Raw genomic sequence first — 23866 nt, 5'->3', positions numbered from 1 at the left:
TGGGGCTGGCAGGGTGACCTGGGGCACCCCGGGAAACAAGAGGGACCCCCAGGGCAATGCGGGGGGCTGCAGCCCACAGCCCCCCCATCGCCTGCCTCGCTCGCCTCTAATCCGGGTTTGGGAGTTGCTAAGCAACTGCATAAGTCGCCCGTGGGCTCCGCGCCGAAGCTGCTCCAGCCAGCCCCCAAAACACAGCCTGGCCCCCCCAAGGCGGCACCAGCACCCCCGACCCACCCGCACAGTCGGGCCCCACTGGCTCTCCCCGGCCAAGTTTGCTCACAGGGGTCATCCTGCTTGGGGGCCTGGTGGCACTGACCTTCCTCTTTGCCGCCACCATCATCATCATCACGATGATCTCCATTAGCATCCCTGTCCCACTGACATCACTGTTTCTGGCACTGGAACAGCCACTGTCCCCTCTGCTGCCACCAGCCCTGTCCCCATCCCTGACCTCATCCCCACCACCTCCACCACCTTCTCCATCCCTACCATTATCCCTGTCCCCATCCCTATCACCATCCCTGTCACGATCCCCATCCCACTTCCCGTCCCCATCCTCTTCACAATGCCAATCCCTGCTCCCATTCCCAGCTTCAGCCCCATCATCCCTGTCCCTCTCCCTGTCCCCATCATCACTCTCATGCCTGGCCCTGGCCCTTGCCATATCACCATCCTTGTTCCCATTCTCATCCCATCCCCATCTCTTTCTCCAAGGCCATTCCTGCTGGGTGCAGGTGGTGGCACCTCTTGTCCCCTGACACCCCAGCTCCCCAGGAAACCCTGCTCCCCATCCCACTCCACCCCATCCCAGGCACATCCCACCACTGCTGCCTCCCTCAGCTGCTCCACTCACACTTGGAGGCTGATGGGGGTCACCCCTGCCCCAGCACACGCCAGGCACCCAAATCCCCCCTTGGGAAATGCTCCCAAGCATCCCTCAAATTCCCCTGTGAGCCACTCAGCTCTCCCACTGGAGCCACTTTTCCACCATCGCTTCTTTCCACCAGCACACCAGGGTGGGTGGGGGTGGGGAGTGGGAATAGCACTGCTCCAGAAAACCCCGCTGCAGCTTCCAGGAGAAGCCTTGGCAGCTCTGCTGGGATTTCTGATGGGAAGAGATCCTTTTCCCTGGATTTTAGACCCTCCAGATCCATCACTTCCTGCTCCAATGAGACAAGACGGGGTGTTTTGGCCGAGTTAAGTGGGAAGGATTTTTGGGGTGATTGATCTGAGTCAATCATTGGGGGTCATGGATCTGGGAAGTTAGCCCCAAAATTAGGATTAGTCCCTCAATTAGCCCCCAAAATCTGCTCCATCCGTGGCAGCCGGGTCCTGGCAGAGCCGCCGAGCGCCGCCGTCTCCCGCAGGCTGCGGCTGCGGAGGAGGGACGCGAAATGCCAGAACATTTCTAATCATTAATGGCGGGTTTTGAGCCTGTTCCAGGCTCTGCATTTTTCCTCCCTGGACCCCTTCATCTGGATGATGCTTTTTCAGGTGCTCCAGCACCTCCAAAATTTGAATTCCAAGGAAACAACTCAGATTTTGGAAGGGGAGAACGGGAAGTGCAGCTGGTGAGACCTGCCGAGAACATCCCGCCGTCGTGGTTCGAGATGGTGGCATCGAGGTGTTAAAAAATCCTTTAGAAACAGGGAAAAAATCCTTAAAAGAAAAAGGAATTGGATGCTGGAATGATGCCCTGGGCGGGCAGCGATGCCGGCTGCCGAAGCAGGAGCCGGCAGCCGGCGAGGCGGTGCTGCAGGGGGGGTCAAGGCGTAGCTGGTTGGCATCAGCCCCGGCACGGGGTCCCCGCCAGCTTTTTTTCCCCATCCCTCCTTCCTGTTTTTCCCAGGGGAGCCGCTGTCATGCCCCGTGCCGTGGGCGAGCACCACATATGGCGATGGAAAACAGGAAAGAGGGGGTAAAAATGGGGTGAGCATGGATGGGGGGGTTCAGTCCTCTCCAAAAATAGAGCAGCCGGCTTCGACACAAACCCCACTTTTTGGGGGGGATTTTGAAACCACACTGTGTGGGAAAATATGAAATTCACAGGCAGGAATAGGACTGGGGGGCCCTTGCGTGCCCCCCAGAATTCCATGGAGGTATCTCAGCTTATGGAGGGGGTAGGAGAGGAGCAATGTCACATCATTCCTTCACGCTGGGATGTTATGAAGTTTCTTCCAACCTCCAGGGATGCAGGGGCCTAAATATAGAGGCTAAAAATATCATCCCGTGCTCGGCTCAGCCCCAAACCCAGGATTTTTCGGGGAGAAATCTCAAGTGATCGACGTTAATAACGGCGGGGACCTCGTTAGTAAAATTCCTCATTAAAACAGCACCGCAGGGGCAGGATGGGAGTGGAGCACCCACCCACGGGAAAAGGGCAGGAGCCAGGGGAGGACCAAGGGGTTTTTTTTTAGTTTTGGGGTTGGACAGTGGGAAACGGGGGATTTGGGGCAAGTGCTGCGGTTGCGTCTCCAGAGAAGTGTCCCAGTTCATGAGAGTTATGGGGACATGCTCCCCTTTGGCTCCTCTCCATGCATTTTAGGGCAGAATCACAGTGATCCAGAGCTGTGCGTGCTGCCTGCCCCCCCTGGTGCTCCCCGCTCCCCCTCCACCTCCTCGGCCTCTTTCAGGTCCTGGAGGAAAGAAGAAAATTTAGGTGATGTGGCACAAGGGTGGCAGGGACAGGGTGGGAGCAGGGACCCAGTGCAGCTCTCGGCACCTCAGATTCTCTGGAGGGGCCTGGAGTGGAGGGCAGCCTACCTTGGAAGGGGGCCAGGTGAGACGGTCGTCCTCCAGCATGGCTCCCCACGCCACCGGGTCAATGCCACTAGCTGGGGAAGGAGGAGGCTTGATGCCACAGGCAATGGGCACCTGGTACCACGGGCGATGGGCACGTGGGACGGGCACAACATCCCGGGTGATGGCACAAATGGAAGGCCCGATGGCCATCGGTAGCGGACGTCTGGGACACGCACAAGGCCGTGGGCAATGGGCACGAGGGCAGGTGCGATGCCCTGGTGACGGGCACACAGGAGAGCCCCGATGCTGTAGATGGCGGGCACAGGGGCAGGACGGACACCCTGGGCAAGGGACACGTGGGGCAGGCCCGAGCCCTGGCGATGGGCAGACGGAGCAGGCTGGGCCACGCAGCGTGGGGCAGGCGATGGCAGTGTGGGGGTGGCGGCTGGGCAAGGCCACTCACCCTCTCTGCACTCCAGCAGCTTTTGGAAGTACTGCGCTGCAAAGGCCACCACGTCGGGGGGCTGCTCCCGCAGCACTTCCCGCGCCAGCCCCTCCAGCAGGTTCCGGAAGCCGGCGGGCACCCTCATGCTGGTGTTGGAGGCGGCGATGGACATGGTCTCTTCTCCAGGACCCTCTGCAGCGGCACAGCCCGGGATGAACCACAGCCCGCAGCGCCCGGAGCCGGCGGGCACCACCGGGACTCGAACCTGCGGATCGACGCGTGAGGGGGCCAGAGCCGCCGCTAGGGGGCGACACTCCCCGTGCCCGCCGCGCAGGCGCGCGTCCACCCCTCTCTCTCTGCGCGCGCGGCCCCGGCCTGGGCGGGGTGCGCGGGCGCGGGGGGGGCGCAGCTCCCGTCCCGCTGTGTGCCCCGGCTCCCGTCCCGCTGTGTGCCCCGGCTCCCGTGCCCCGGTGTGCCCCGGCTCCCGTGCCCCGGTGTGCCCCGGCTCCCGCCGCAGCCCCGCAACCCTCGGCCCCGCGCTCCCGGCCTTTCCTCTCGGCCTCTCCCGTCAGAGCCGGACGGGGCCGCGCCGGCACCTCAGGCCGTGGTGCGGACGCCGTCGCTTGGCAACCGCCCCCCCCCCGCGATGGGCGGAGCGTGCGCAGGCCACGCCCCCGCGCGGGGCCCGCCCGCGGGGCGGTACCGGGAGCGCCGGGCGGTACCGGGCGGTACCGGGGCTGCCGGGCGGTACCGGGGGGAGCCCGGGGTGCCGGGGGCGCCGGGCGGTACCGGGCAGCGCTGGGAAGTACCGGGGACCCCGGCGCCCTCGCAGTCCGTTGTCCCCCCAGGATGGCGGCGTGGGCGCTGCTGGCGCTGCTGGCTCTGGCTCCGGCGGCCGCAGGTAAAGGGCTGGGGAGGGTCACCCTCCGACCCCCAGCCCCGCGGGCATCCCCCGCAGCCGGGCCCTGGAGCGAGCCTCCCCTGAGACCCCCCCGAGACCCACTTCGGGGCACCTGGCACCGCCAGAACCCTTGGCGTCGCAGCAGCCCGGCTCCGATGCCCAGGGAATTCCCTAGGCCCTCCCAAGCCCCGGTTCGGTGCTCTTCGCACACTGCGAGCCTCGCATGTGCACTGGCACTTCCCCAGCCCCGCTTTTCGGGTGCCCCTCTTGGCACCTCCTGTAAATCCTCCCAGCCCCGCTTTGATCCCCTTTGAACTCCCAGACCGTCTTTGATGATGTTGGCACTAGTCTGAGCCCCACTTTGGGGTCCTTGGTGCCCTCCCAGCCCCCCTTTGGGGCCCTTGGCATCCCCTTTAGCCCAGTTTTGATGCCCTTCTTACCCCCCCACCCACCTTTCACACTCTTTGCACCCCCAAGCTCTGCTTCTATGCCCTCTGCACTCCCAGAGCCCCAGTTTGACACCCTCTGCACACCCCGAGTCCCACTTTGATGCCCTTCACACCCCCAGCCCCTCCCCAACGCCCTTGGCCCAGCTCTGCTGCCGTGGGACGATGCTTTACGTAAGGTGGGAGCCGCATGCGGCTCCTTGGTGGTGTCTCGTGGGCTCTCCTCCCTTCCCTCCTCCCTTCTTCTTCCCTTCCCTCCTCCCAGCTGCTTTTTATAGCTTCCACTCTTCCCTGGCGTCTCAGTTTCAGTTTTTTTTTTCTCCTCCGACTTGTTTTTTATATAACTCCCGGAGCCTTGTGGCGTGAGGCAGCGGGACCAGCCATGCAGCTGACTCCTGAGGGGCCCAGGACGCTGCTCCTTTCCTTTCCTTTCCTTCCTAAAACGCAGCCTAGGATGAGAGAGGCTCCGTGAACTCTGGTTTGGTCACTGGGGTTCTCTACCCAGATCACCCCTCACACATTACTTCTGACCCCCTTTTCAAATATGATTTTCTTTTCACACTGCAAAAATGGGACTTTCGGGGATGCCAGGGCTGAGCCCTCTGCTTCCATCCCCACTGAAGGTGCCTTTGCCGACGCTGCACACCCGATGTTTTCCATCCCACCCCTTGACAAACCTTTTTCCAAGGGAAAAATACGTCAGAAGAACATTCATTAGCAAGGCTGGGCTGGGGGAGACACTCCCATGCTGTTATTAGAGGAATTTTTACCAAAATCTGTATCCAAATCCGTGTATTACAAGATGCAACATGCTCCCTATACTTTAGGAGGTGAATTTCCTCTTATGGAATTTAAATTCTCCCTCTTCCTCAGCTCTGTGGTGATTTTAACCACCTTAAAGCTGACCAGGAATCTGTAAATTAGGTGGGATCTCAGTCTGTATTTAAGAGGGGGTCAGAGTCCGTGCTGAGGGTGTTTTTCTCTCGGAGCTGATGTTTTGCACTGTTTGCTGATTCCAGGGGGAATGCTCAGCTTTGCCTCCTACTATGGTGACCACATGGTGCTGCAGCAGAAGCCGTCGGGGGCTGTGGTGTGGGGCCATGGGGAGCTAGGGGCCATGGTGACCCTGACTCTCTCAGGTGCCAGTGGCCTCGTCATCATGGAGAAAACAGCACAGGTTAAAGGTCAGTCAGAGACTTTCACTGGAAACCAGTGGTTTTGGTGGCTGAAGAACTTGTCTGAGCCCAAACCAGAGCCAGTGGTGGGGTGGGTGAGACAGGGTTTGGCACCACCCCTGTGTTTGTCACGCTGCTGCCCTGAGGCTGCAGAGGAGCTGCTGACATCTCCAGCTCGTGCTTTTCCCTCTCCAGGAGACCTGGGGGGCTCAGCCATTCCCCTCCCCAGCAGTGGCAGCCTTTGCTCACTTTGGTTCCCAGCAGTGGATCCCGTGGGCGCCCAGCGGGAGCCGAGCTGCTGCTGGAGTGGGTGGCACCGCGCAGGCTGGAGCCGAGCGATGAGGCTGTGGAGGGGACAAGGGGAATTTACCTTCTCTCCCTGTCTAAACCAGGTCTGAGGAACCTCCAGAGCACTTCCAGGTTCTTTTTTGATCTGTGCCCCCTCGGAGGATCCTCTGGGATCTCTGAGCCCCAAAGGACGTTGCCTGTGCAAGCAGAAACTTCCTGGAGCTGGGAGGGCTCAGGGGCGCCTCAAATCCCAGCTGCATCCCTGCCTGAAGAGTTGGGAGGGAGCTCATCACCTTTGGAGGGTAAAAGTGCTGCCCAAGGGCACCTCCATAAGACGAAGAGCCTGGAGGTGTCTTGTGGGAGAGCACCAATCCAGGAGATCTGCAGGATCCAGCCAGAAAATCCATGCTAAGCTCCAGCAGAATATCTTTACGCTTCGACTTGGCACCTCTAAAATTAGCTGGAGACATCTCAGTGTCACACACACCAAGCTGCTCCTGTAATCCCAGTTCCTCCCAGCAGCTTCTGCTCTGACACACATTTGTTTTCCAGGTTTTCTTTTTTAACCCCTAAATTCCTGCAGGAGAAAGGTCCCTCTGATGCCAGAGGGCTTCTGAAATCCATTTCCCCAACCTGTCTCTGTGGTAGAGAAGCTTTTCCCTGTTGCCTGTCTTTCGCCTCTGGTTGATGGCTGCTCATCCAACATCCTGGTGAAGGTCTTGAGGCTGTCATAAGGGTGGAGGAAGATAAGCACCATCCTCTTCCTCCAGGACCTTCCGGGACTTGGACAACTGTGCTGGACCCAATGGATCGTGGTGGTCCCTATGCACTGACAGCTGAGCAGGGCTTGGAGAACGTGACACTGCGGGACATCTACTTTGGCGATGTGTGGCTTTGCAGTGGGCAGAGCAACATGGCAATGACGGTCCTGCAGGTAAGGCCCCACAGCACAGATCAGGCAGGACCAGGTAGGGATCAGGCAGGGAAGCAGCTTGCATGCTCCTGGCCCTTCTTCAGGTGGCCAATGCCAGCCAGGAGCTCGCCGCCGCCGCTCGCTATCCCTACGTCCGTATCTTTGCTGCGGCGCCTGCCCGCTCCAGTGTGGAGCTGGAGGACCTGGAGCGGATTGATTTGCCATGGTCCATCCCGACAGCTGGTGAGTGCAATGTGCCTCCCTAAGAGAGCTTGGAAATGGCTTTTTCCCCAGTGTTTCCCTTTGCAGCCTGCTGTTTCTTGAGCAGAAAACCTGGGCCACGGGAATTTCACCTACTTCTCAGCTGTGTGCTGGCTGTTGGGGCGCTCCCTGTATGAGACTCTGGGGTCCCCCATCGGGCTGGTGGAGGTGGCCTGGGGAGGGACCCCCATCGAGGCCTGGTCCTCCCGCCGGGTTCTGCAGGCATGTGGGCTCCCAGAGGACACGGGGAGGTGAGAGAAGGTGCTGTGGAAACTCCTCCTGCCCTGTACCACGCTGCTTTTGCGGAGTATCCTCATCCCTTCCCACCCCACCTCCTCTCCCATAGCCTCACAGCCCCCTCTATGCATCATTATTACCTCTGGATAAAAACCCCTCCCATGCCAAGAGCATAAGAGCATAAGGCACATCTGGGTGGGTAAAGGGAGAAGAGAGGGACCCCAGCTCTCCCTTTGCCATGGTGCTTGCTTTAACCTAAAGGCTGCCTTGTGTTTTGCACCCCTCTTAAGCCTAGCCTTGTCTTCCAGCACCTCCCCACATCAGCATCTCTCTGGCCCACAAACGCCCTCTGTGCTCTGGAATGCCATGATCCACCCGCTGCTCAACATGACCCTTCGGGGTGTTGCTTGGTACCAGGGTAAGCCCCCGTTTCTGTCCCCTGGGGTGGAGCAGCCCTCACTGTCCACCAAGCTCTCACCGGCTGTTCTTTTTGGGGGACAGGTGAGGCCAATACCTTCCTGAACACAGACAAGTACAACTGCACCTTCCCTGCGCTCATTGCCGACTGGCGCCGGGCGTTCCACGCCGGATCAGCCGGACAGACGGAGCCGCTGCTCCCCTTTGGCTTTGTGCAGGTCTCAGGGGCTGAGAGGGGTCACATCCCCCGTTGTCCTTGGGGGATGCCCAGGGAGAGGATGCTGTAAACACATACGCATCCTGCCAAGTGCTGAAAATCCCAGGCAGGGACCAGTGGCCAGTTTTGGGATCTGAGCCACTCCCCCGTTTCCCTTGTGCCTCGCAGCTGTCCACCTACCGCCGCGGGAGCGCGGACGACAGCTTCGCCCGGCTGCGCTGGCACCAAACAGCCGACCTGGGGGTTGTTCCCAATGCCAGGATGCCCAGCACTTTCATGGCCGTAGCCATGGATCTGGGTGATGAGCACTCTCCCTATGGCAGGTGGGCCCTGGGCTGGGGTGAGGGTGTAGGGATGGAGTTTTTGGGTTCCAGCTCCATCTTCTCCTCTTCCTGGGCAGTGTCCACCCCCGGGACAAGCAGAATGTGGCTCACCGACTGCTGCTGGGTGCCATGGCTGTGGCCTATGGGGACAAGGGCCTCGTGTTCCAGGGACCATATCCCACCCGGGCTGTCCTGGAGGTGACCAGGGGGCTGCTGAATGTCACCTACAGCCAGGAGCTCATCTGCCGTCAGAGGGATGCACAGGCATTTGAGGTGAGGAGTGCGATATCCTCTCAAAGAGCTGCAAAAGGGAAGGGCAGCACTGACGGGGGTTTCTCTCCTCCCCAGGTGTGCTGCTCCAGCCAGGCATCCCCGTGCCAGTGGCAGCTGGCACCAGTGGTGGCAGTAGGGTCCCGCACGGTGACTCTGGCCCTGAGTGGCTGCAGGACGCTGGTGCTGGGCCTGCGCTATGCCTGGGCCGAGTGGCCCTGTGACTACCAGGCCTGTCCCCTCTACAACTCCCAGGGGCTGCCTGTACCCCCCTTCCTGCTGGACACCCTCCCTGCGGGGAACACTGATGGAGGGAGGGAGCTGCTGCTCCTCCCCGGCTCCAGCTCCCCCTTGAATTAGGAAGATGAGTGAGCTCAGACCTCTGGCAAAGCGCTCATGGCTCCTGACACTGTCCCTTTACAAGCCAGGGAATCAGAGACTTCATTACTACCTTATTAATTAAACCTCTTTTCAGCTCCTCTGTGGACTCAAGCCAAGGCTACAGGGTGGGGGTAGGGGGAAAAGCCAATTTACAATTAAATATTTGAAAAATTATGTAAGGAGAAGCAGCAGGACACACCAATGGGAGCTGAACCCCTCACTGCTGCTCCCTTGCCCATGGAGCTAGTCCTGGCCCCCCAGACACCCCATTTCTCTGGGCACAGACTGCTGATCCCCAGGGTAGGGTGCTCACAGGGTCCAGGGATCAGCTTCCAGCTGCAGGGTGGAGAGGGGGAGAGAGGAGCTCTGCCAAAAAAACACAGCCAAATTCTACAGCTGGGCTGGGACAGGGAGCTGTGGAGGGCTGCAAGTGCCTTCCACCTCCTTCTCCTAATAAAAAGTTAATAAACCAACTCATTTTATTCCTGGATCCTTTTTTTTTCCTTCAGATGAGCATTCCTAATCCTCCATGCCCCACCCCTCGCCAAAAGAGCAGGGAAATTTGTGTGGAAGAGGTACAGCCTAGCACCCAGCACTTAGAATAAGAGACCAAAGAGATTCTGCACAAAATATTGATTGTTTAACCCTTTTTTGCTGGACAAATGTACATAAGAAGGGAAAATCCAAGTGCAGGAAGCACAGGTGGGTCCAGCCTGGCTGCTGCAGTAAAGCTGTGTCAGAAAAGTGAATCCTGGGATGACAGGATCCCTGCCTGCTGCCTCCTTCTGGGTCAGGCAGAGCCGAGTGAGTCCCGTGAGGCTTTTCCCATCGTTTCCACTCCAGGCTTTGGTTCTAGACAAGGGGGGAAGAGCAGGCAGTTAATTAGCTGGGCAATGGTAGACTAGAATCTGGCCTTTTTCCAGCACCAAGTAACTGGCCCAGGAGCCAGCTGTGCTGGCCCTGGGTTGCCATAGTAACAAGGATGCAGAATCCAGCTCAGTCTGTGGATTTTTTTAAACCATAATTCAGGCTGTGTGTTCAGGGCCAGGAGTGAAGCCCAGGCCTCTCAGCTCCTACCTGTGGGGCCGGGCTGTCTCACACAGCCTGCAAACCACTTGCCATGGGCACCAGCAATCCCTGTGAGACCCCAGAGGAAGCATCCAGCTCCCCAAAACCCAAAGCACATGGGAGAGGGAGCAGTGCAGCTCGTGGGAATGTGGTTTCATCTTGAAGCCCATCTCCATCTCCACACACAGCCCACTGTGCCCACCAGTGCCATACGAATGGGAGAAGGGGGCGGGCATGGCATCCTTGGCATCAGCCCCCCCTAGGATTTAAAACTCCCAACCCCACTCCCAGCAGGATGAGCTGCCAAAAACAGGGACCCTCCCAGCCCCGCAGTTTGCCCAGAGCTTGGATTTAAGCAGCAATCTCTTGGCTTGCTGTTCCTATAGCAACCCCTGCCCACACCTTGGATCGCAGTAGCATCACACTCTGGGTGCCAGAACCCTTTTCAGGATTTGTCAGCCCTCACAGTGACCCCCAGCTATGCCCCAAACCCCTTAAGGTCTTGGCAAAGGATTTAGGGTGGTCCAGCCACATTTCGAGGGTGGGATCTTGTGGTGTGGGATCCAAGAGAAGAGGGAAGAAGTTGTCTCTACCCAAAAAGCCTACCTAGGGCTGCACCATTGGAGAGGGCTGTACTGCCTTCAGCCTCGGGGGGGCAAGCCTGGTGTTTGGGCTTGGTGGTCTCCAGCCCAGCCAGCAGTGTCATGAAGTCGATGACAGTATCGATGTCCTCCTTGTTGGCAGTGGCTTCCCTCAGGGCGCTGACGGCATTGAGGCGGCTGAAGGAGGTCAGCTCTGAGATGTTGGTGCGGAGGAAGAGAAGGATGACGTTGAGGTCATTGAGGGGGCAGGTGAGCATCCTGCGACTGAGCAGGTCGAAAGCAGGCAGCATCTCATAGACAGAGAGCAGCCCCTTGTCCCACTGGCAGAGCTGCAGGGCATTGTAGATGACAACGGGGATGAGGAGGATGTAGACACTGCCAACTGAGAGGCTGATGAGCTGGAACACGGAGAAGAAGACCAGCTTGCAAGGGATGAGCGACGGGATGTGCGGCTCCGCCTGGAGCAACCCCGTTTTGATGGAGCAGCTGAACTCATCCTGGAAGAAGATGTTAAGGTGGAGAAAGACCAGGTAAAGGCAGGTGGCAGCCAAGAACAGGAGCAGCAGCAGGTTCCTCAGGATGTAGATGAACACCAGGGCGTGGGCGTGCTGCTTGCAGGTCAGGTACCGCTCCAGCAACGGGAACTCAAAATACCTCTCCCGGCGGGCCCTGGGGGTGGAGGGACACAGGGGGAGTGAGAGCCAAGCCCATTTCACCCAGGTCCATCCTGGGTGCAGCCACAATGCCACATGGAGGGACTCCGATGGCCACGGTGACCTGGCCTGGCCTCACCTCTCGTACTCCTCCCAGAACTGCTCCGGCTCGGCACTGGCCTGCTGGACCTTCTTCATGTGCTGCACCAGGCGCACGGAGCGGTTGTAGGATTTATCCAGCTCGTCGATGATGAAGAGGAGGTCACAGTGCAGGGCAGGGGCGGCAGCATAACGCCACAGCAGGTACGGCAGGTACATCAGCACCGCCACCACCAGCAGCGAGTAGGGGAAGACCTGGGCAAAGAACACGAACGGTTGTTGAGCATGTGGAGTCGCTCTTGCTGTGGACATCCAGATGGGATGCAGGGGCACCCAGACGTGACTTTGACCCTACCTTGAGAGCCCAGAGGGACTTGGTGATGGCACGTCCCTCGGCGTCGAAGCCATGGTGGATGAGGGAGTCCCAGCAAGCCGTGTCGGTGTAGGCGGACTGCTTCCCCGTGAAGTTGGTGGGAGAGAAGCAGCTGATCTGGGAGCCTGGGGTGAGGAGGAGGAGAGCAAATCTCAGCCATGGAGGGTGGAGGAACACTCCAAAGCCACGAGCAAATACCTTACAGGAGGGTAATTACATCTCAGGCACTGCTTTGAATTAAAAAAAAGCCTTTTTCATGGTCATTTTGGAGCTGCTGTGTTTCTAGCCAGGACTTTTCCATCTCTTCCCAAACACAAACCCTTTGTGTGTAGCAGTGTGTACACAGTGTAGGGAATTATAGACTAACCAGCCAGAAACTGGAGTCAAACCAAATCCTCAGGGAGAGCAGTTAGATGTTGGCCGAGGCCAGATTTAGCCTGAGGTCATAATGCATCTCTCCATGCTGCCGGCACCCTCCTCCTCCTCTTCCTCCTTCTTGGAAACAAGCCCATAGCACCCAAAGGTGCTGGACATAAGCAGCTGAGGCTGGGCATCGCCTCAGTGCCACTCCTGGGCTTAGCACAGCTGTTCCCAGGCTCTCCCAGTGAATTATGATCCATTAAAAACAATCAATAAACACCCATGAGGCAGAACAGTTCCTAAAACTGGACTTTTCCAGGCTGTTCCACTTTGGATCATGAGACCATCAAGAATACAAAGGGTTTGCCACGACAACCAAACCACCGCTGGTGATTGCCCACAACCTGAAGAACACATTGGAGAAGCTGCAACTCACCAGCAGAGAACTCCCGGGCAAAAGCCAGCGAGACGAGGAAGAGGGGCAGCCCCACGGTGACGAACTTCAGCAGGCGATCGCTCGGCAGCTCCAGCCGCAAGCCCTTGGCTCGGGAACTGCTGGGATCCGGGAGCAGAGCATCGGAGAGCATGTACTCGGCAGCCGTGTGCGAGAGGGACATTTTGAAGGGAGGAAGAGACACTGATGAGGGCTGCCTGAGGTGTGACTGGCTCAAGGAGCGACTTAGCCGGGCTGAGGAGCCCCTGCCGAGAGCCTGCCGAGAGCTGTGTCCGGCAGCTGTGAACGACAGCTCAGACAGGGCGTTAAATCACCTCCTAATTACAGGGGAAGCCTTTTCACAAACAGAAATAGAAAAACCCACCTCAGCAGCCGCAGCAGAGAGCGGGGAAGGCAGCAGGCTGGGAAGCAGCTTTCCTCCCTGACAGCATTCCTGCAGGGCAGCGTTCCTGCCCGGCCGCAGCCGCTCCTGGCTCCCCGTGGTTTTACGTCCCTCTCTCATCAGCCAACAGATTTCTGGCGCTGTGGCCCGAGCGCATGGGGGTCCCCAGCTATTTCCAGCAGGGAGCCAGGGGACTGGGCCCTCCCACAGCAAGAAGCCCCAGCCAGGTACGCAGTGGGGTATAAGAAGCCCTTTCCAGCACCCAAAGCAGCCAGAGGGGCCAGAGAACATCCTGCTGGCCAGTCCCAAGCGCCTCAGACAGGTCAGGAGACACCAAATGAGGTAATTTTGAGTCAGAGCATCTGCTGCCATTCCCCAGATCATCAATCCCTCCTCTTACCTCCCTCTCAGGGCACAGGGGGAAGAATCTGGCTCCAAAGAAAGCTCCCAAGGGCAGGGGACCCCAGTAAGGGGTTCTAACAATTAGGAATAGAGTAACTGAAGGAGCAGTTACAGAACAGTTTCCCAGCAGCACAGTGCTGAGAAACCCACACCAATGCTGCTGGCAGCACAGAGCAGGGGCAGTCTCGGAGCTGCTCAGCCCAGCCAAGCCAAGGAACTCCCTGTGCAGTCTCTCAGCACAGCAAAAAAATACCAGAGCCACTGCCAAATTGCACTTTCGATGGATTTTCCAGTGAAGGGACTCTCCAAATCTGAGCTAAACAACTCTGGAGAGACAAGTGACAGTTCCAAAATCTGGGAAGGGCTGCAACCAGGTCTGCTCAAACCTGCACAGGGACTGAGTCCCACCCAGCCAGAGCACAGAGACGCACACCACCTTCCCTCAAGGAAACTGCAGGTTTTATTGCCCAGAGTCAAGTCCAAAATACAAATCAGGCAAAGCCCAATTTTCACCCAGCCTTGTTCGTCTCTGCTAGAGGCTCCTCAGTATGTCCAGCTGCTTTCCTGGGCCAGAAGCACACGTAGACACCCACTCTGAATCCAGCAACATCAGCACCAGCACAGAGACTGCAGGCTTCACCCCACCACTGGCTCCAAGGTGGGCACAGCTGCTGCCACGTGCTGGAGATGCACAGATACATGGCACCATTCCAGTCCTGCCTCGTCAGTCCTTAGGGATGTCCAGCTCTAGCTTCCTCAGGGTTTTTTGGAAGAAGAGGGGCAGCTTGCAGACAAAGTCTAAGGGCTGGCCCAGGGGCAGGCCGAGGCGGTGGGCGTGCAGGTGCAGGGGCAGGTGCCGAGCCTTGCTCTGCTCCAGCTTCAGCCTCCTCAGGGTGAGCTCAGGAAGCTTCTGCAGCAAGGACAGAAAATGTTCCCTTCAAAACTGCAACTTTTCAGCTGAGACTTGAAATCCCCAGCCCACGAGCAGCTGGGGGACACGAGGGGCCGTATCCAGCTGCTCCCCAGTGCAAGACCTGCCTTACCTGGGGTGCCAGTTTGCTCCAGTGTGAGTATTTGTGATCCCCCAGGATGGGGCATCCCAAGCCATAGGCCAGGTGAACCCGGATCTGATGTTTCACCCCTGAGGAGAAAAGGGGAAGAAGAGAAAGCTGACATCCAGCAGGGCCAGGCCTCACCCTCAGTGCTGGACAAAGCCGTGCCGCAATCGCTGGCAGCCAGCAAACAGCTCGGCAGCAAAGCATCGCCCCAGCAGGGCTCATTCCCAGAGCTCTGTCCCAAAAACAGGACAAAGTCTTGTCTGATGACAAGTTCCCCCTTCCAGGGCTGCTGCTGACTGCGCAGGGAGCAGGGCAGGGCTCACTCACCGGTGATGGGCTGCAGCTCCAGCAGCGAGCAGGCGGAGGCGGCGGCCAGCCGGCGGTAGCGCGTCACCGCGCGCTCGGCGTGCCGGTTCCCGCGGGCCTTCACCACCTTCCCATCCTCCGCACACAGGCGGTAGTTGGGAGCCAGCGTCATCTGAGGGTGGTGAGAGGGGGAGTTAGGGAGACAGGAGGGGATGCTGGGGCTGCCCGGCCAGAATGGCGGCCGAGGGAACACGGGACTCACCTTGTAGTGGGACTGGTGGCTCTGCACCTCCTTTTCCACGATGGGGATCTCCACAACGCCCTCAACAGGGTCTGGGTCCCCCAGAACAATTGCCCTGGAAAGGGAAAGCAGAGGTCTGTGGGGTGTTGCTCTCACAGGATGGGAACCCTCCCCTCAGCCCCTCTCCCATGACCCAGTCTCATAAAATGGTGCTGAAGGGGGGAGATAAGCAACACCCCCTACTTCCACAAAGCGCCCACACCCCAGGGATTGTCCCCTCACCCTTTTCTTAAAGGCCTTTCACAGCCCCATCTTCACTCAAGACTTTCCTACCAGTAGATCTTCTCCACCTGACGGGTTTTGAAGAGCAGACGAATCTTCTCTGCTGCCTCCTTGCTCCGTGCCAGCACCATCACACCCGTGGTCTCCTTGTCCAACCGGTGGCAGAGGTGGAGGGGCTCAGCTTTCATGTTCTCCAGCATCTTGGCCAAAATGGGCAGCACATCAGCGATGCAGTTCTTGATGCCGGGGCCGCCTGTGTGACCCAGGGCAGCAAGGAGTCTCACCTCTCATACTCCCCATGCACCCTAAATCACCCCAAAGTGCAAGGGGAAGGCTGAGATGAGACAGTAATCAAGCCCCTGGAACCCTCCCTGGGAAGGGAAACCCCAGCACAGGAAGGGCAGAGACAGAGGATCCCGTAAGCACCACGGAGCCATTTCCATTCCCCACTCGTGCTCACCGTGCACAGGGAGCCCGTAGGGTTTGTCTATCACCACAATCTCCTCATTCTGGTAGAGAGTTCTCTGCTTAAGGATCTTGGCCAGGACGTTGGGGTGAACCTTCTGCAGCTGCTGGCTCATTGCAGCAAGTTCCCGGAGCCATCGCTGTGTCGGGTCCTTGGGGATCTGAGGAGAGAATGAGGCACCCGTGGTGGGGTTTAAACAGCTCTTGGCTCTCACACAAACCTGCACCGGGACCTGCAGCAACGTGCTCGCCTTCCCTGTGCTCCTGCTCCATGACTGAGGGGCAGCCTGGAGTGCAGAGGGATCGGGACAAGCTCAGTCAGTGGCCTCGGGGAATCTCCTGAGGTTCAACAGGACCAAGGGCAGGAGCTGCACCTGGCTCAGGGCAACCCCCAGGATCAAGGCAGGCTGGGGAGGAAGGGCTGGAGAGCAGCTCTGGGAGAAGCACTTGGGGTGCAGGTGGGTGAGAGCTGGGCAGGCCCTGGCCCTGACCCCCCTGTGCTGGGCTGATCCCCAGCGTGGGCAGCAGGGCAGGGGGGGATTCTGCCCCTCTGCCCCCCAGGTGAGACCCCACCTGCAGAGCTGCCTCCAGCTCGGGGCTCCCAGCACAGGAAGGAGCTGGAGCTGCTGCAGCCAGGCCAGAGGAGGCCACGGAGACGCTCCAAGGGCTGGAGCCCCTCAGCTCTGGAGCCAGGCTGGGAGAGCTGGGGGAGTTTGCCTGGAGAAGGCTCCAGGGAGAGCTTAGATCCCCTTCCAGTGCCTAAGGGGGGCTCCAGGAGAGCTGGAGAGGGACTTTGGACAAGGGATGGAGGAACAGGACAAGAGGGAATAGCTTCACACCGACAAAACACAGAGTTAGAGGGGATATTGGGAAGAAAGTCTTCCCTGTGAGGGCGGTGAGGCCCTGACACAGGTAGCCCAGAGCACTGCCCCATCCCGGGAAGCGCCCAAGGCCACGTTTGGAAGGAGCTTGGAGCACCCTGGTCTAGGGAAGGTGTCCCCGTCCCCGGCAGCGGGTGGAACTGGATGGTTTTTCTCCCATCCCACCCGATCCCTCACCCGCGAGTCCCGCTCCCCGTGCCCCGTGCCGCGCTGCGCACGCCGGGAGTTGTAGTCCGGAGACCCCCGGGCCCAGCAGCCCGCACTCCGCTCACCTCTCGCTGTTGCTCCTCGCTCTTCCGCAGACGCTCCGCCATCTCCTCCGCCCGCAGAGCCGCCGTCGCCCGTCCGCTCCCGCAGACTCCACGCACCGCCCGGGCCAGCCCCGCGCCGCTCCGCCAACAGCGCCTCGCCGCGCCGCCGCCCGCCGCCATCTTCTGCCTCCTTCTCCGCGTCCCTCTGCCCGCCAATGGCAGCGCCGCGGGTGCAGCACCGCGGAGCGCCTGTCCAATGGGAAGGCGTCGCCAGCTGAGCGGCAGCCGCGCTGGCCAATGGCGGCGCGCGGGGGCGTTTAAACCGCGGCGGCAGTTGCGGCTCACAACGGAGCGGCGGGAGCGGCGCGGCCGGGCCGGAGGTACCGGGGAGCGAGAGGGGTGGGGGGTACGGCCTCAGCCATCCCTCAGCGCTGAGCCCACTCCCGTGGCCCCCAAACCAGAACACAACATCGCCACGCCGGTTTTCTTGAGATTTATAAAAAATAGCACCGAAAAAACACTTTTTCTTTTTTTTTTTCAATTGCAGTAATTTAAAAAAGGGTGAAGCGTCTGCTGCCCCCATGCCGAGGTGCCCCGTCACTCGGTGCCCCGTCACTCGGTGTCCATACAGATCCTCTTGGGCAGCTGCTCGGGGGCTCCACTGCTGCCCCGCTTGCCCTCGGGGGGCTCCCCGGCCCAGTCCCCCGGCAGCCCCGGCCCCGGGGGCGGCTCGATGCGGCCCCTCCGCACGAAGTGCTCGATGCGGGCCTCCAGCCCCTCGCATCTGGGCCGGGCCAGCAGCGGCTTGTAGGTGCGGGCTTGGACCCCTTCCACGAAGCCGCTGATCTGGCTGTGGAGTGGGGGCTGCAGCTCACCCCAGGGCACCAGGCTGCTCTCTGGACCTGTGACATAATGGAAAAACATTTAATTATCCCGTCCTTTCTTTTTCTTTTTTCTTAAGCAGTTAATCCTCTGTAATTCCCAGAATCCCATAATGGTTCTGTTGGAATGGACTTTAAAGCTTATCTCGTTCCATCCCCTCCATGGGCAGTGACACCCGTCCACTATCCCAGGCTGCTCCCAGTGCCATCCAGCCTGGCTTTCAACACTTCCAGGGATCCAGGGGCAACCTGTGCCAGGGCCTCTCCACCCTCCCAGGGAAGAATTTCTTCCCAATATCCCATTTAAAATTGCTGTCTGTCAGCGTGCATGCCAAGTTATTCCCCCCAGCCTCCCTTTACCTTTTCTGGTGGCCACGGGAGCAGCATCCAGCCCTGCCAACATGTCCCGGAGCACGTGGGTTTTGACGGCGTGGCTGGCCCAGAGCTGCTGCAAGTGTGTCACGTTGAAGCCCTGCACCTCTGGGTCGTAGAGCCACTGTAGGTCTGGGAACTCGCAGTCATACAGGACCAGGGGGAACTCAACCGCCATGCTGGGAACAAGGACAGGAGGGGGGACGAGAAAAAGGCTCAAGAACAATGGATCTGCCAAAACCAGCCCATACCTTCACAGAACTTCCTTGCTGAGTAAAAAGTGGCTTAATTTTCACCAAATACCAAGGACTAGAGCTATCAAAACTTTGCTCAAGAGCAAGAAAACAGAGATCCTTGTGGATACATTCCAGTCTGTTTCCATGCGTGAGGCTGCTTCATGTGCTGGCATGTCTTGCCAGCAGGACTCCAGGCACAGCTGTTGCTCTGAAGAGCAGCCCATTGGGTTTTCCAGACCAATCCCTACCTGTACTGTGGTTTCCGGGGGTTCTTCTCCACGTCCAGCAGCTCATCGATGACATCCGGGCTCTCCATGCCCTGGCCAATGAGGAAGAGCACGGCCATCATGCAGCGGACTTGGTGGTACAGGAATGCCTGTCCTGTCACCTCAAACTGGCACAGCCGGAAGGGATCCCGTGGCCTGGCTTCTCCTCCCCTGTCCACCCATGTCACTCTGGTGCTGAGGATCGTCCTCTGGAAGTTGAGCACCCCGTTGGCCACGTCCATCTTGCAGAGGTTGCGGAAGTCGTGGGTGCCCACGTAGCGCTGGGCCGCGCTGTCCATGAGGGCCACGTCCAGCTGGGCGCAGGGGAAGAAGTACCGGTAGGTCCGGCTCAGGCAGCTGAAGCGGGCGCTGAACTCTGGCCCCACGGGGGCCCAGGCCAGCACCCGGATGTCGGGCGGCAGCACCCTGTTTAGGATGTGGGTGTAGCGGAGCTCCTCCTGCTGCCCCTCACCCCCGTGGCCGTTGAGCTGCTGCCCCTCCGGCAGGCTGGAGCGAAGATCCAGGGAGATCACCTGCAGAAATGAGGAAAGCCAGGATTAGAGCGTGGATGGATGGGCGCAGCGGCATGTGGAGCCAAGTCTTCCCACTCCTCTGGGAAATAAATCCAGGATCTCCTACAGATGAAGGCAGCATCAGTCAGGCAGTCTTGCCGTGGCAGAGCTGCGAGTGCCTCCGAGGACCCGAGCAGATGCCATGGATTCCATTAATAAAACAGGGAAAGTTGCAGGCTGCCTACGTAACACAGTCTCGGAACGGCTTCATCTTTAGTCACGGGGTTATAATGTGCTTTTTTTTCTCAAGCTGGAGGTGATGACTTGAAGGCAGTAACAGCCTGGCTGGCCGGGAAGCCTGGTGTGGGAACAAGTTCATTCCCACTGTGGGTGCCGTGTGCTGAAGGGGTGCAAGAGAAGGCACCAAATGCCCTGATTTCATGTGGCTCATCCTGTGAAGGAGAGCAGAGCAGCTATTTGAAGTCAAACCTATGCTGGCTTTGCTTTCTGTGCTGGGAGGGAAGACAGGAGAATCAGCCCTACAGTGAAGCCACCAAGGTTGCTGTCTCCCCAGTGTCTCAGCCAGCCTGATGGATCCATGCCCACCAAGCGGGCCAGCTTGCTTCCCTCCCTCCAGCTGCCACTCCTACACTCCCTTCCGCTGGCTGCAGCTCTGCTCAGACCCTTCTGTGCAGGATCTCAGCTGCCTGATGCTGCAGGAAGTGAGCCTGTTCCTGGAGATTTTAGGTTTTTGTACGGTTGGCAAGTTAAATCAGCTGAGAGGGCCCTGCTGAGGGCAGGGCATCACCAAGCTATTGGGGAATCTGCAGCCTAAACAATGTTTTATCCTCCTAAAACAGGACCCTGGAAAACAACTAATATGGGGGGGAAATGGCACTAAAAAGGCTTTGGAGGTCTGAAATCATCACTCCACATGCAGGAAGCCATTGCCAGGTTCACTTCCAGGGTTAAGAGCTGATGGCTTTTAAAGAACAAATCCAAGCAGTAATCCCATCGGACAGATCTCCATCCCACCCAGGAAAACCGACAGGAACCCCCAGGAGATGCTGACCTGCCCGAAGGCGCTGACACCCTTGTCCGTGCGCCCGCAGCGGTGGTAGTTGGACGTCTGTCTGTCGTCCACCAGCCGCGTCTTCTTCAGGGCTTCAAAGAGCTTCTCCTCGATGGTGTTGGGGGTGTTCTCCTGGCTGGCAAAGCCCTGGTAGCCCCATCCCAGGTAGGCGATGCGCAGTGCCACGTGTCTGCGGCTGTGGGCACTGAAATCAAAGGGCCGTTGTTGGCGTTTCCTGGCTTTCCCAGGGGCTGGAGGAGCCTCTCTCCTCCCAGCACCCTCCTTGTTCTCCTGGAGCTTCTCCTGCAGCCGCTTCACCTCCACTTCCAGCTCCTGCACCCTCCTCAGGAGCTGCTCGTGGTCAGTAGCTGTGCTCTCCTCAGACATAGCCACCACCTTGGAGTGTCAGTTTGTTGCTCTTGGATCCTTGGGGTCTGCAGGGAAAGAAAAAAAAAACGGTGGATTTGCATTTTTATGTGTTTTTTATTAGATCTCTAGGCTTGTTCTGCAAAATAACTGTTACCAACAGAGTCAGTGCCCCTTGGTGTTCCCAGGGGAGCACAGGCAGGGCAGGGCCACTGGTGCTTAGCTCGGGCAGCTTCATTTCACTCAGATCTCTTTTTTTGGGCTCTTCAATCACTCCTCTTCCCCCAGCTGATGGGATCTGCTCCGTCAGCAGCAGCACGTTCCCGGCGAGCTGTCACGGAGCCCTTGTCGCTTTCACACCTGCATCCCCGCTGCCGACAGCGCGCTGATGGCTGCCACTCATCCCGCCCCGCCATCTGCTCCCGCTGCTCCCAGCAGCAACACTCGCAGCTTTTCAAATTGCCCTAAAAGAGATCCTAAACCTGTGCTGAGAGTGGAATCTCTGTGGATCCCTTTTTGTCACAGGGCTGGAGGTTTACTATCACCAGACTCATAAATGAGCATCTAAACACACTGCACTGAGTCCTTCCCTCCTCTGGAAGTAAAGCACCCTCTTGGACGTCTCTTGATTAAATTATGACTAAATACTGTGGGTTTAGAAGCAGAGGTATGGAAAGACCATTTATCTCTCATGCAGTGCATGGAACCTGCCCTGTGTTTTTCCTGTGTTTTCCCAGGAGTACTTAATTTATCACATAATTAATTTCAGTATAGTTTTCTAGCAGGAATTTAGGGGTTGTGTTTGTGTAACTATAGGGAAAAGCCTTCTGCTGGCAGCAGGTTTAGCAGTGCACTGAGGACACCCCCAACCTAAATCAACACCCCTGAACCCAAAAACCTGAGCATCAGAACCCCTCTGACACTTTTAGCCAACCTGAATGTACTGCAGTAAATTAACCCTGGTTTCTTTTTCTGCAGAATCCACCCAGTTTGGTGGGAACCATGGAGGATGTGTTAACAGCAGAGTGTGAGGAGCAGCTGCCAGCTGATATGAGCCCGCCGAGCTCCTGGCAGGGATTCTGTGACGTCCCATCATGTTTCCAGGATGATCCCTATGCTGACTCATCCATCGTTTCTGGCACACAGCCAGCCTTTCCCATGGATCAGAAGGAAACCAGGAGGTTGGTGATGAAGAGGAAGGTGCTGAGGCACAGACCTGATGGAAGGGTGGAGGTCTCCGATGAGTCACCGAGCATCGAGTCAGATATAAACACCTATCCATGGAACCTGGGACATTCCAGGACTTATGTGGATGACACCATCTCTGAAGGGGAAACACTGACCAGCAGTGGCACCTTGGAGGACTTCCTGCACTATGAAGATGATGACTGGTTCCTCGAGGACAGGCCCTGCTCTCTCCTCGGGGATTTTGGGAGCGACACCACATCCAACCGCTCTGTGGCACGGCGATCGCCCACGGCGCCCGCTTACATTGCCCCACAGGCCGAGAAAGTGAAGAGAACCGACCCAGTGGCCAGACTCAACGCGTACAGGCGAGACTGGGAAAGATTCCGCTTCCCCGGGCAGGATTCACATCAGAGCTTGCGCTGGGCCATGCGGAACCAGATGCTGCAGTCGGGGCTGCCGCGCCGGGCGCAGAAGCGCCTCGTCCCCAACATGTACGAGGTGCCCACGACGAAGAAGAGAGACTCCCTGCGCTTCGGCGTGCGCTGGGACCTGGCCCACTGCCTCATGCCCCGCCGGAACACCACCTCCTAGAGCCACAGCCCCGCTGCTTGCTTCTCCTCAACATCCTCCGTAGTCTGGAAAATGCCCCTGGTGCGCTTCAAGCAGCTGAAGTTTGGCGTGGAGGAGGTTTTCTTTGCAATGTCTCGGCAATATCTTTCTTTCTCAATAAAGCATTTGCAAAGATTCCTTATTGTTCTGTCGGTTCATTAGAAACATTACAGGCAGCCTCCATTATTCCAGACTTATCTCTGCATCACCTAACTCTGCAAACCTTTGCCTTATTTTACCTCATCTTTAAAATAAATGAGCTTTAGGATGGAAGCAAGGTATTATTAGCACTACTAGTAGTGTTATTACTATTCCTAGTGTTAATTTTTTCCAAGATATGGGACTGGACTGAAAAGGTGGTTCTGGTGTAGGAAAGGGTCCCCAAAAGCTCAGTGGGATGGCTGGAAAAGGGAGCAGGATGATGGGAAGCATGTGACAGCTGCAGCCTGGGATTCTGTGTCCAGCCTCTCCTGAACCTCCCCTGGAGGTGATCCCAGATGGGAGACAAAGAAGCTTGAAGACTCCACTGTCACCCCACAGTGAAGGGGTTCTGGCATCTTGGGGGACCTTGCAGGTTGGCGGTCCCTGACTCTCCAGCACCCTGTGGATCCTCATCCATCTGTGAAGGGGTCTTTCCGCCCCAGGAGCCTTGAAACCCTCCCCAAACACTATGGGGGACAGCACCCCAACCCTACAGCCTCCCTGTTCCTTTAGCACCCAAGGGCCCCTTCCCTCCCCTCTCAGACCCTGTGAGGTCCCTGACTGCAGCAGGGGACCCTTCCTACTCTACAGGGTCCCTGTCATCCAGCTCCCCAGGGCCCCACCATGCCCACTATAGGACAGTCTCTATTCTCCAGACACCCAAAACCTTATAGGAACCAGTGCTGGCACCATGTAGGATCCCTCTGTGCAATCGGGGACCCTCACTGCCCTATGGGGTCCCTGCTCCCCAACACCCCAGGGACCCCCCAAAACTCCATGGGATCCCTGCATCTCCATCACCTTGGGGACACCTCCTTCCCTCTTGGTGTCCCAGGATTCAGCATCGTACGGGGAGCGGGACACAGACCCAAACCCTGCGGGCTCCCTGTCTCCAGCAGGGACTCTCCCTCCTCCATGGCCCGTGTCCCCAACTCCGCAGGGCTTAGCAGCACCCCATGCGACAGGCTGTGTGCCCCAGGAGCCGCCTAAACCTTACAGGGACGAGTGCTGGCACCCTACGGCGCAGCAGGGGCCCCTCCCCGCCCTGCGCGGTGCCGGGGCCCGGCACCCCGAGGACGCCCACCCAACGCGGGGTCCGCGCCCCCCGGGCCGTACCCGCTCCCGCCGCGGCCGGTGCCGGATGTTCCCGCCCCATCCGGCGCTGCCGGCACTGTGGGACGGCTCCATGGCGGGGGCGGAGCGCGGGCTCCGCGGGCTCGGCCCGGCGGGCGGCGGCCCCGGCCCGGGCTGCCCGTGGCACGGTGCCGCT

The 23866-nt window shown here is 58.7% G+C and overlaps 6 protein-coding genes across 9 annotated transcripts; 2 read left to right on the top strand and 4 right to left on the bottom strand.

The window, feature by feature from the left end:
* Positions 1 to 2303: 2303 nt before the first annotated feature.
* On the bottom strand, positions 2304 to 3816 carry SPA17 (sperm autoantigenic protein 17). The gene is made up of 4 exons (XM_038161281.1): positions 3784 to 3816; positions 3206 to 3452; positions 2764 to 2834; positions 2304 to 2636 (listed from the first exon to the last, which is right to left on the bottom strand). Exons 2-4 carry the CDS (start codon positions 3357 to 3359, stop codon positions 2553 to 2555), a joined length of 309 nt encoding a protein of 102 aa, XP_038017209.1. The 5' UTR covers positions 3360 to 3452; positions 3784 to 3816; the 3' UTR covers positions 2304 to 2552.
* A 71-nt stretch (positions 3817 to 3887) lies between these two features.
* SIAE (sialic acid acetylesterase) lies at positions 3888 to 9493 on the top strand. Of its 2 annotated transcripts, none has more exons than XM_038161260.1 (9): positions 3888 to 4088; positions 5554 to 5718; positions 6768 to 6931; positions 7015 to 7153; positions 7275 to 7422; positions 7717 to 7826; positions 7910 to 8043; positions 8211 to 8365; positions 8443 to 9493. In XM_038161260.1, exons 1-9 carry the CDS (start codon positions 4037 to 4039, stop codon positions 8993 to 8995), a joined length of 1620 nt encoding a protein of 539 aa, XP_038017188.1. In that variant the 5' UTR covers positions 3888 to 4036; the 3' UTR covers positions 8996 to 9493. The 2 variants fall into 2 exon arrangements, with proteins under 2 accessions (XP_038017188.1, XP_038017187.1); XM_038161259.1 differs by having other exon boundaries at positions 7239 to 7422.
* A 133-nt stretch (positions 9494 to 9626) lies between these two features.
* PANX3 (pannexin 3) lies at positions 9627 to 12788 on the bottom strand. The gene is made up of 5 exons (XM_038161278.1): positions 12608 to 12788; positions 11794 to 11936; positions 11479 to 11693; positions 10691 to 11355; positions 9627 to 9868 (listed from the first exon to the last, which is right to left on the bottom strand). Exons 1-5 carry the CDS (start codon positions 12786 to 12788, stop codon positions 9807 to 9809), a joined length of 1266 nt encoding a protein of 421 aa, XP_038017206.1. The 3' UTR covers positions 9627 to 9806.
* Positions 12789 to 13846: 1058 nt separating this feature from the next.
* RPUSD4 (RNA pseudouridine synthase D4) lies at positions 13847 to 17200 on the bottom strand. Its single transcript, XM_038161279.1, has 7 exons — positions 16915 to 17200; positions 15757 to 15922; positions 15348 to 15549; positions 15036 to 15129; positions 14795 to 14945; positions 14453 to 14550; positions 13847 to 14319 (listed from the first exon to the last, which is right to left on the bottom strand). The coding sequence occupies exons 1-7, from the start codon at positions 17071 to 17073 to the stop codon at positions 14134 to 14136; spliced, it is 1056 nt and encodes a 351-aa protein (XP_038017207.1). The 5' UTR covers positions 17074 to 17200; the 3' UTR covers positions 13847 to 14133.
* On the top strand, positions 17201 to 22888 carry HYLS1 (HYLS1 centriolar and ciliogenesis associated). Its single transcript, XM_038161280.1, has 2 exons — positions 17201 to 17273; positions 21577 to 22888. Exon 2 carries the CDS (start codon positions 21601 to 21603, stop codon positions 22375 to 22377), a length of 777 nt encoding a protein of 258 aa, XP_038017208.1. The 5' UTR covers positions 17201 to 17273; positions 21577 to 21600; the 3' UTR covers positions 22378 to 22888.
* Positions 17311 to 23833, bottom strand: PUS3 (pseudouridine synthase 3). Of its 3 annotated transcripts, none has more exons than XM_038161269.1 (5): positions 23713 to 23833; positions 20233 to 20666; positions 18631 to 19181; positions 18135 to 18325; positions 17311 to 17795 (listed from the first exon to the last, which is right to left on the bottom strand). In XM_038161269.1, the coding sequence occupies exons 2-5, from the start codon at positions 20617 to 20619 to the stop codon at positions 17506 to 17508; spliced, it is 1419 nt and encodes a 472-aa protein (XP_038017197.1). In that variant the 5' UTR covers positions 20620 to 20666; positions 23713 to 23833; the 3' UTR covers positions 17311 to 17505. The 3 variants fall into 3 exon arrangements, with proteins under 3 accessions (XP_038017197.1, XP_038017199.1, XP_038017198.1); XM_038161271.1 differs by lacking the exon at positions 23713 to 23833 and adding an exon at positions 23398 to 23581; XM_038161270.1 differs by lacking the exon at positions 23713 to 23833 and adding an exon at positions 21815 to 21952.
* Positions 23834 to 23866: the final 33 nt, after the last annotated feature.

Source organism: Motacilla alba, chromosome 24, assembly GCF_015832195.1.
Source record: "Motacilla alba alba isolate MOTALB_02 chromosome 24, Motacilla_alba_V1.0_pri, whole genome shotgun sequence".
Classification (NCBI taxonomy): domain Eukaryota; kingdom Metazoa; phylum Chordata; class Aves; order Passeriformes; family Motacillidae; genus Motacilla; species Motacilla alba.
This window is presented reverse-complemented; position numbering and strand designations above follow the sequence as displayed.

Coding starts and splice junctions, on each gene's coding strand:
- SPA17 (XM_038161281.1), bottom strand. CDS start 3,359: ATGTCCATCGCCGCCTCCAACACCAGCATGAGGGTGCCCGCCGGCTTC. Junction 2,835..3,205: donor GCTGCTGGAGTGCAGAGAGG/GTGAGTGGCCTT, acceptor CTCCTTCCCCAG/CTAGTGGCATTGACCCGGTG. Junction 2,637..2,763: donor TCACCTGGCCCCCTTCCAAG/GTAGGCTGCCCT, acceptor TCTTTCCTCCAG/GACCTGAAAGAGGCCGAGGA.
- RPUSD4 (XM_038161279.1), bottom strand. CDS start 17,073: ATGGCGGCGGGCGGCGGCGCGGCGAGGCGCTGTTGGCGGAGCGGCGCG. Junction 15,130..15,347: donor CAGGTGGAGAAGATCTACTG/GTAGGAAAGTCT, acceptor TTCCCTTTCCAG/GGCAATTGTTCTGGGGGACC. Junction 14,551..14,794: donor GGAGCTGCAGCCCATCACCG/GTGAGTGAGCCC, acceptor TTTTCTCCTCAG/GGGTGAAACATCAGATCCGG.
- PANX3 (XM_038161278.1), bottom strand. CDS start 12,788: ATGTCCCTCTCGCACACGGCTGCCGAGTACATGCTCTCCGATGCTCTG. Junction 11,937..12,607: donor TGCCCGGGAGTTCTCTGCTG/GTGAGTTGCAGC, acceptor TCCTCACCCCAG/GCTCCCAGATCAGCTGCTTC. Junction 11,356..11,478: donor TTCTGGGAGGAGTACGAGAG/GTGAGGCCAGGC, acceptor CTCCACCCCCAG/GGCCCGCCGGGAGAGGTATT.
- SIAE (XM_038161259.1), top strand. CDS start 4,037: ATGGCGGCGTGGGCGCTGCTGGCGCTGCTGGCTCTGGCTCCGGCGGCC. Junction 8,044..8,210: donor TCCCCTTTGGCTTTGTGCAG/GTCTCAGGGGCT, acceptor TGTGCCTCGCAG/CTGTCCACCTACCGCCGCGG. Junction 8,366..8,442: donor GAGCACTCTCCCTATGGCAG/GTGGGCCCTGGG, acceptor CTTCCTGGGCAG/TGTCCACCCCCGGGACAAGC.
- HYLS1 (XM_038161280.1), top strand. CDS start 21,601: ATGGAGGATGTGTTAACAGCAGAGTGTGAGGAGCAGCTGCCAGCTGAT.
- PUS3 (XM_038161269.1), bottom strand. CDS start 20,619: ATGTCTGAGGAGAGCACAGCTACTGACCACGAGCAGCTCCTGAGGAGG. Junction 19,182..20,232: donor GTGTCAGCGCCTTCGGGCAG/GTCAGCATCTCC, acceptor TCATTTCTGCAG/GTGATCTCCCTGGATCTTCG. Junction 17,796..18,134: donor TCCCGTGGCCACCAGAAAAG/GTAAAGGGAGGC, acceptor ATTATGTCACAG/GTCCAGAGAGCAGCCTGGTG.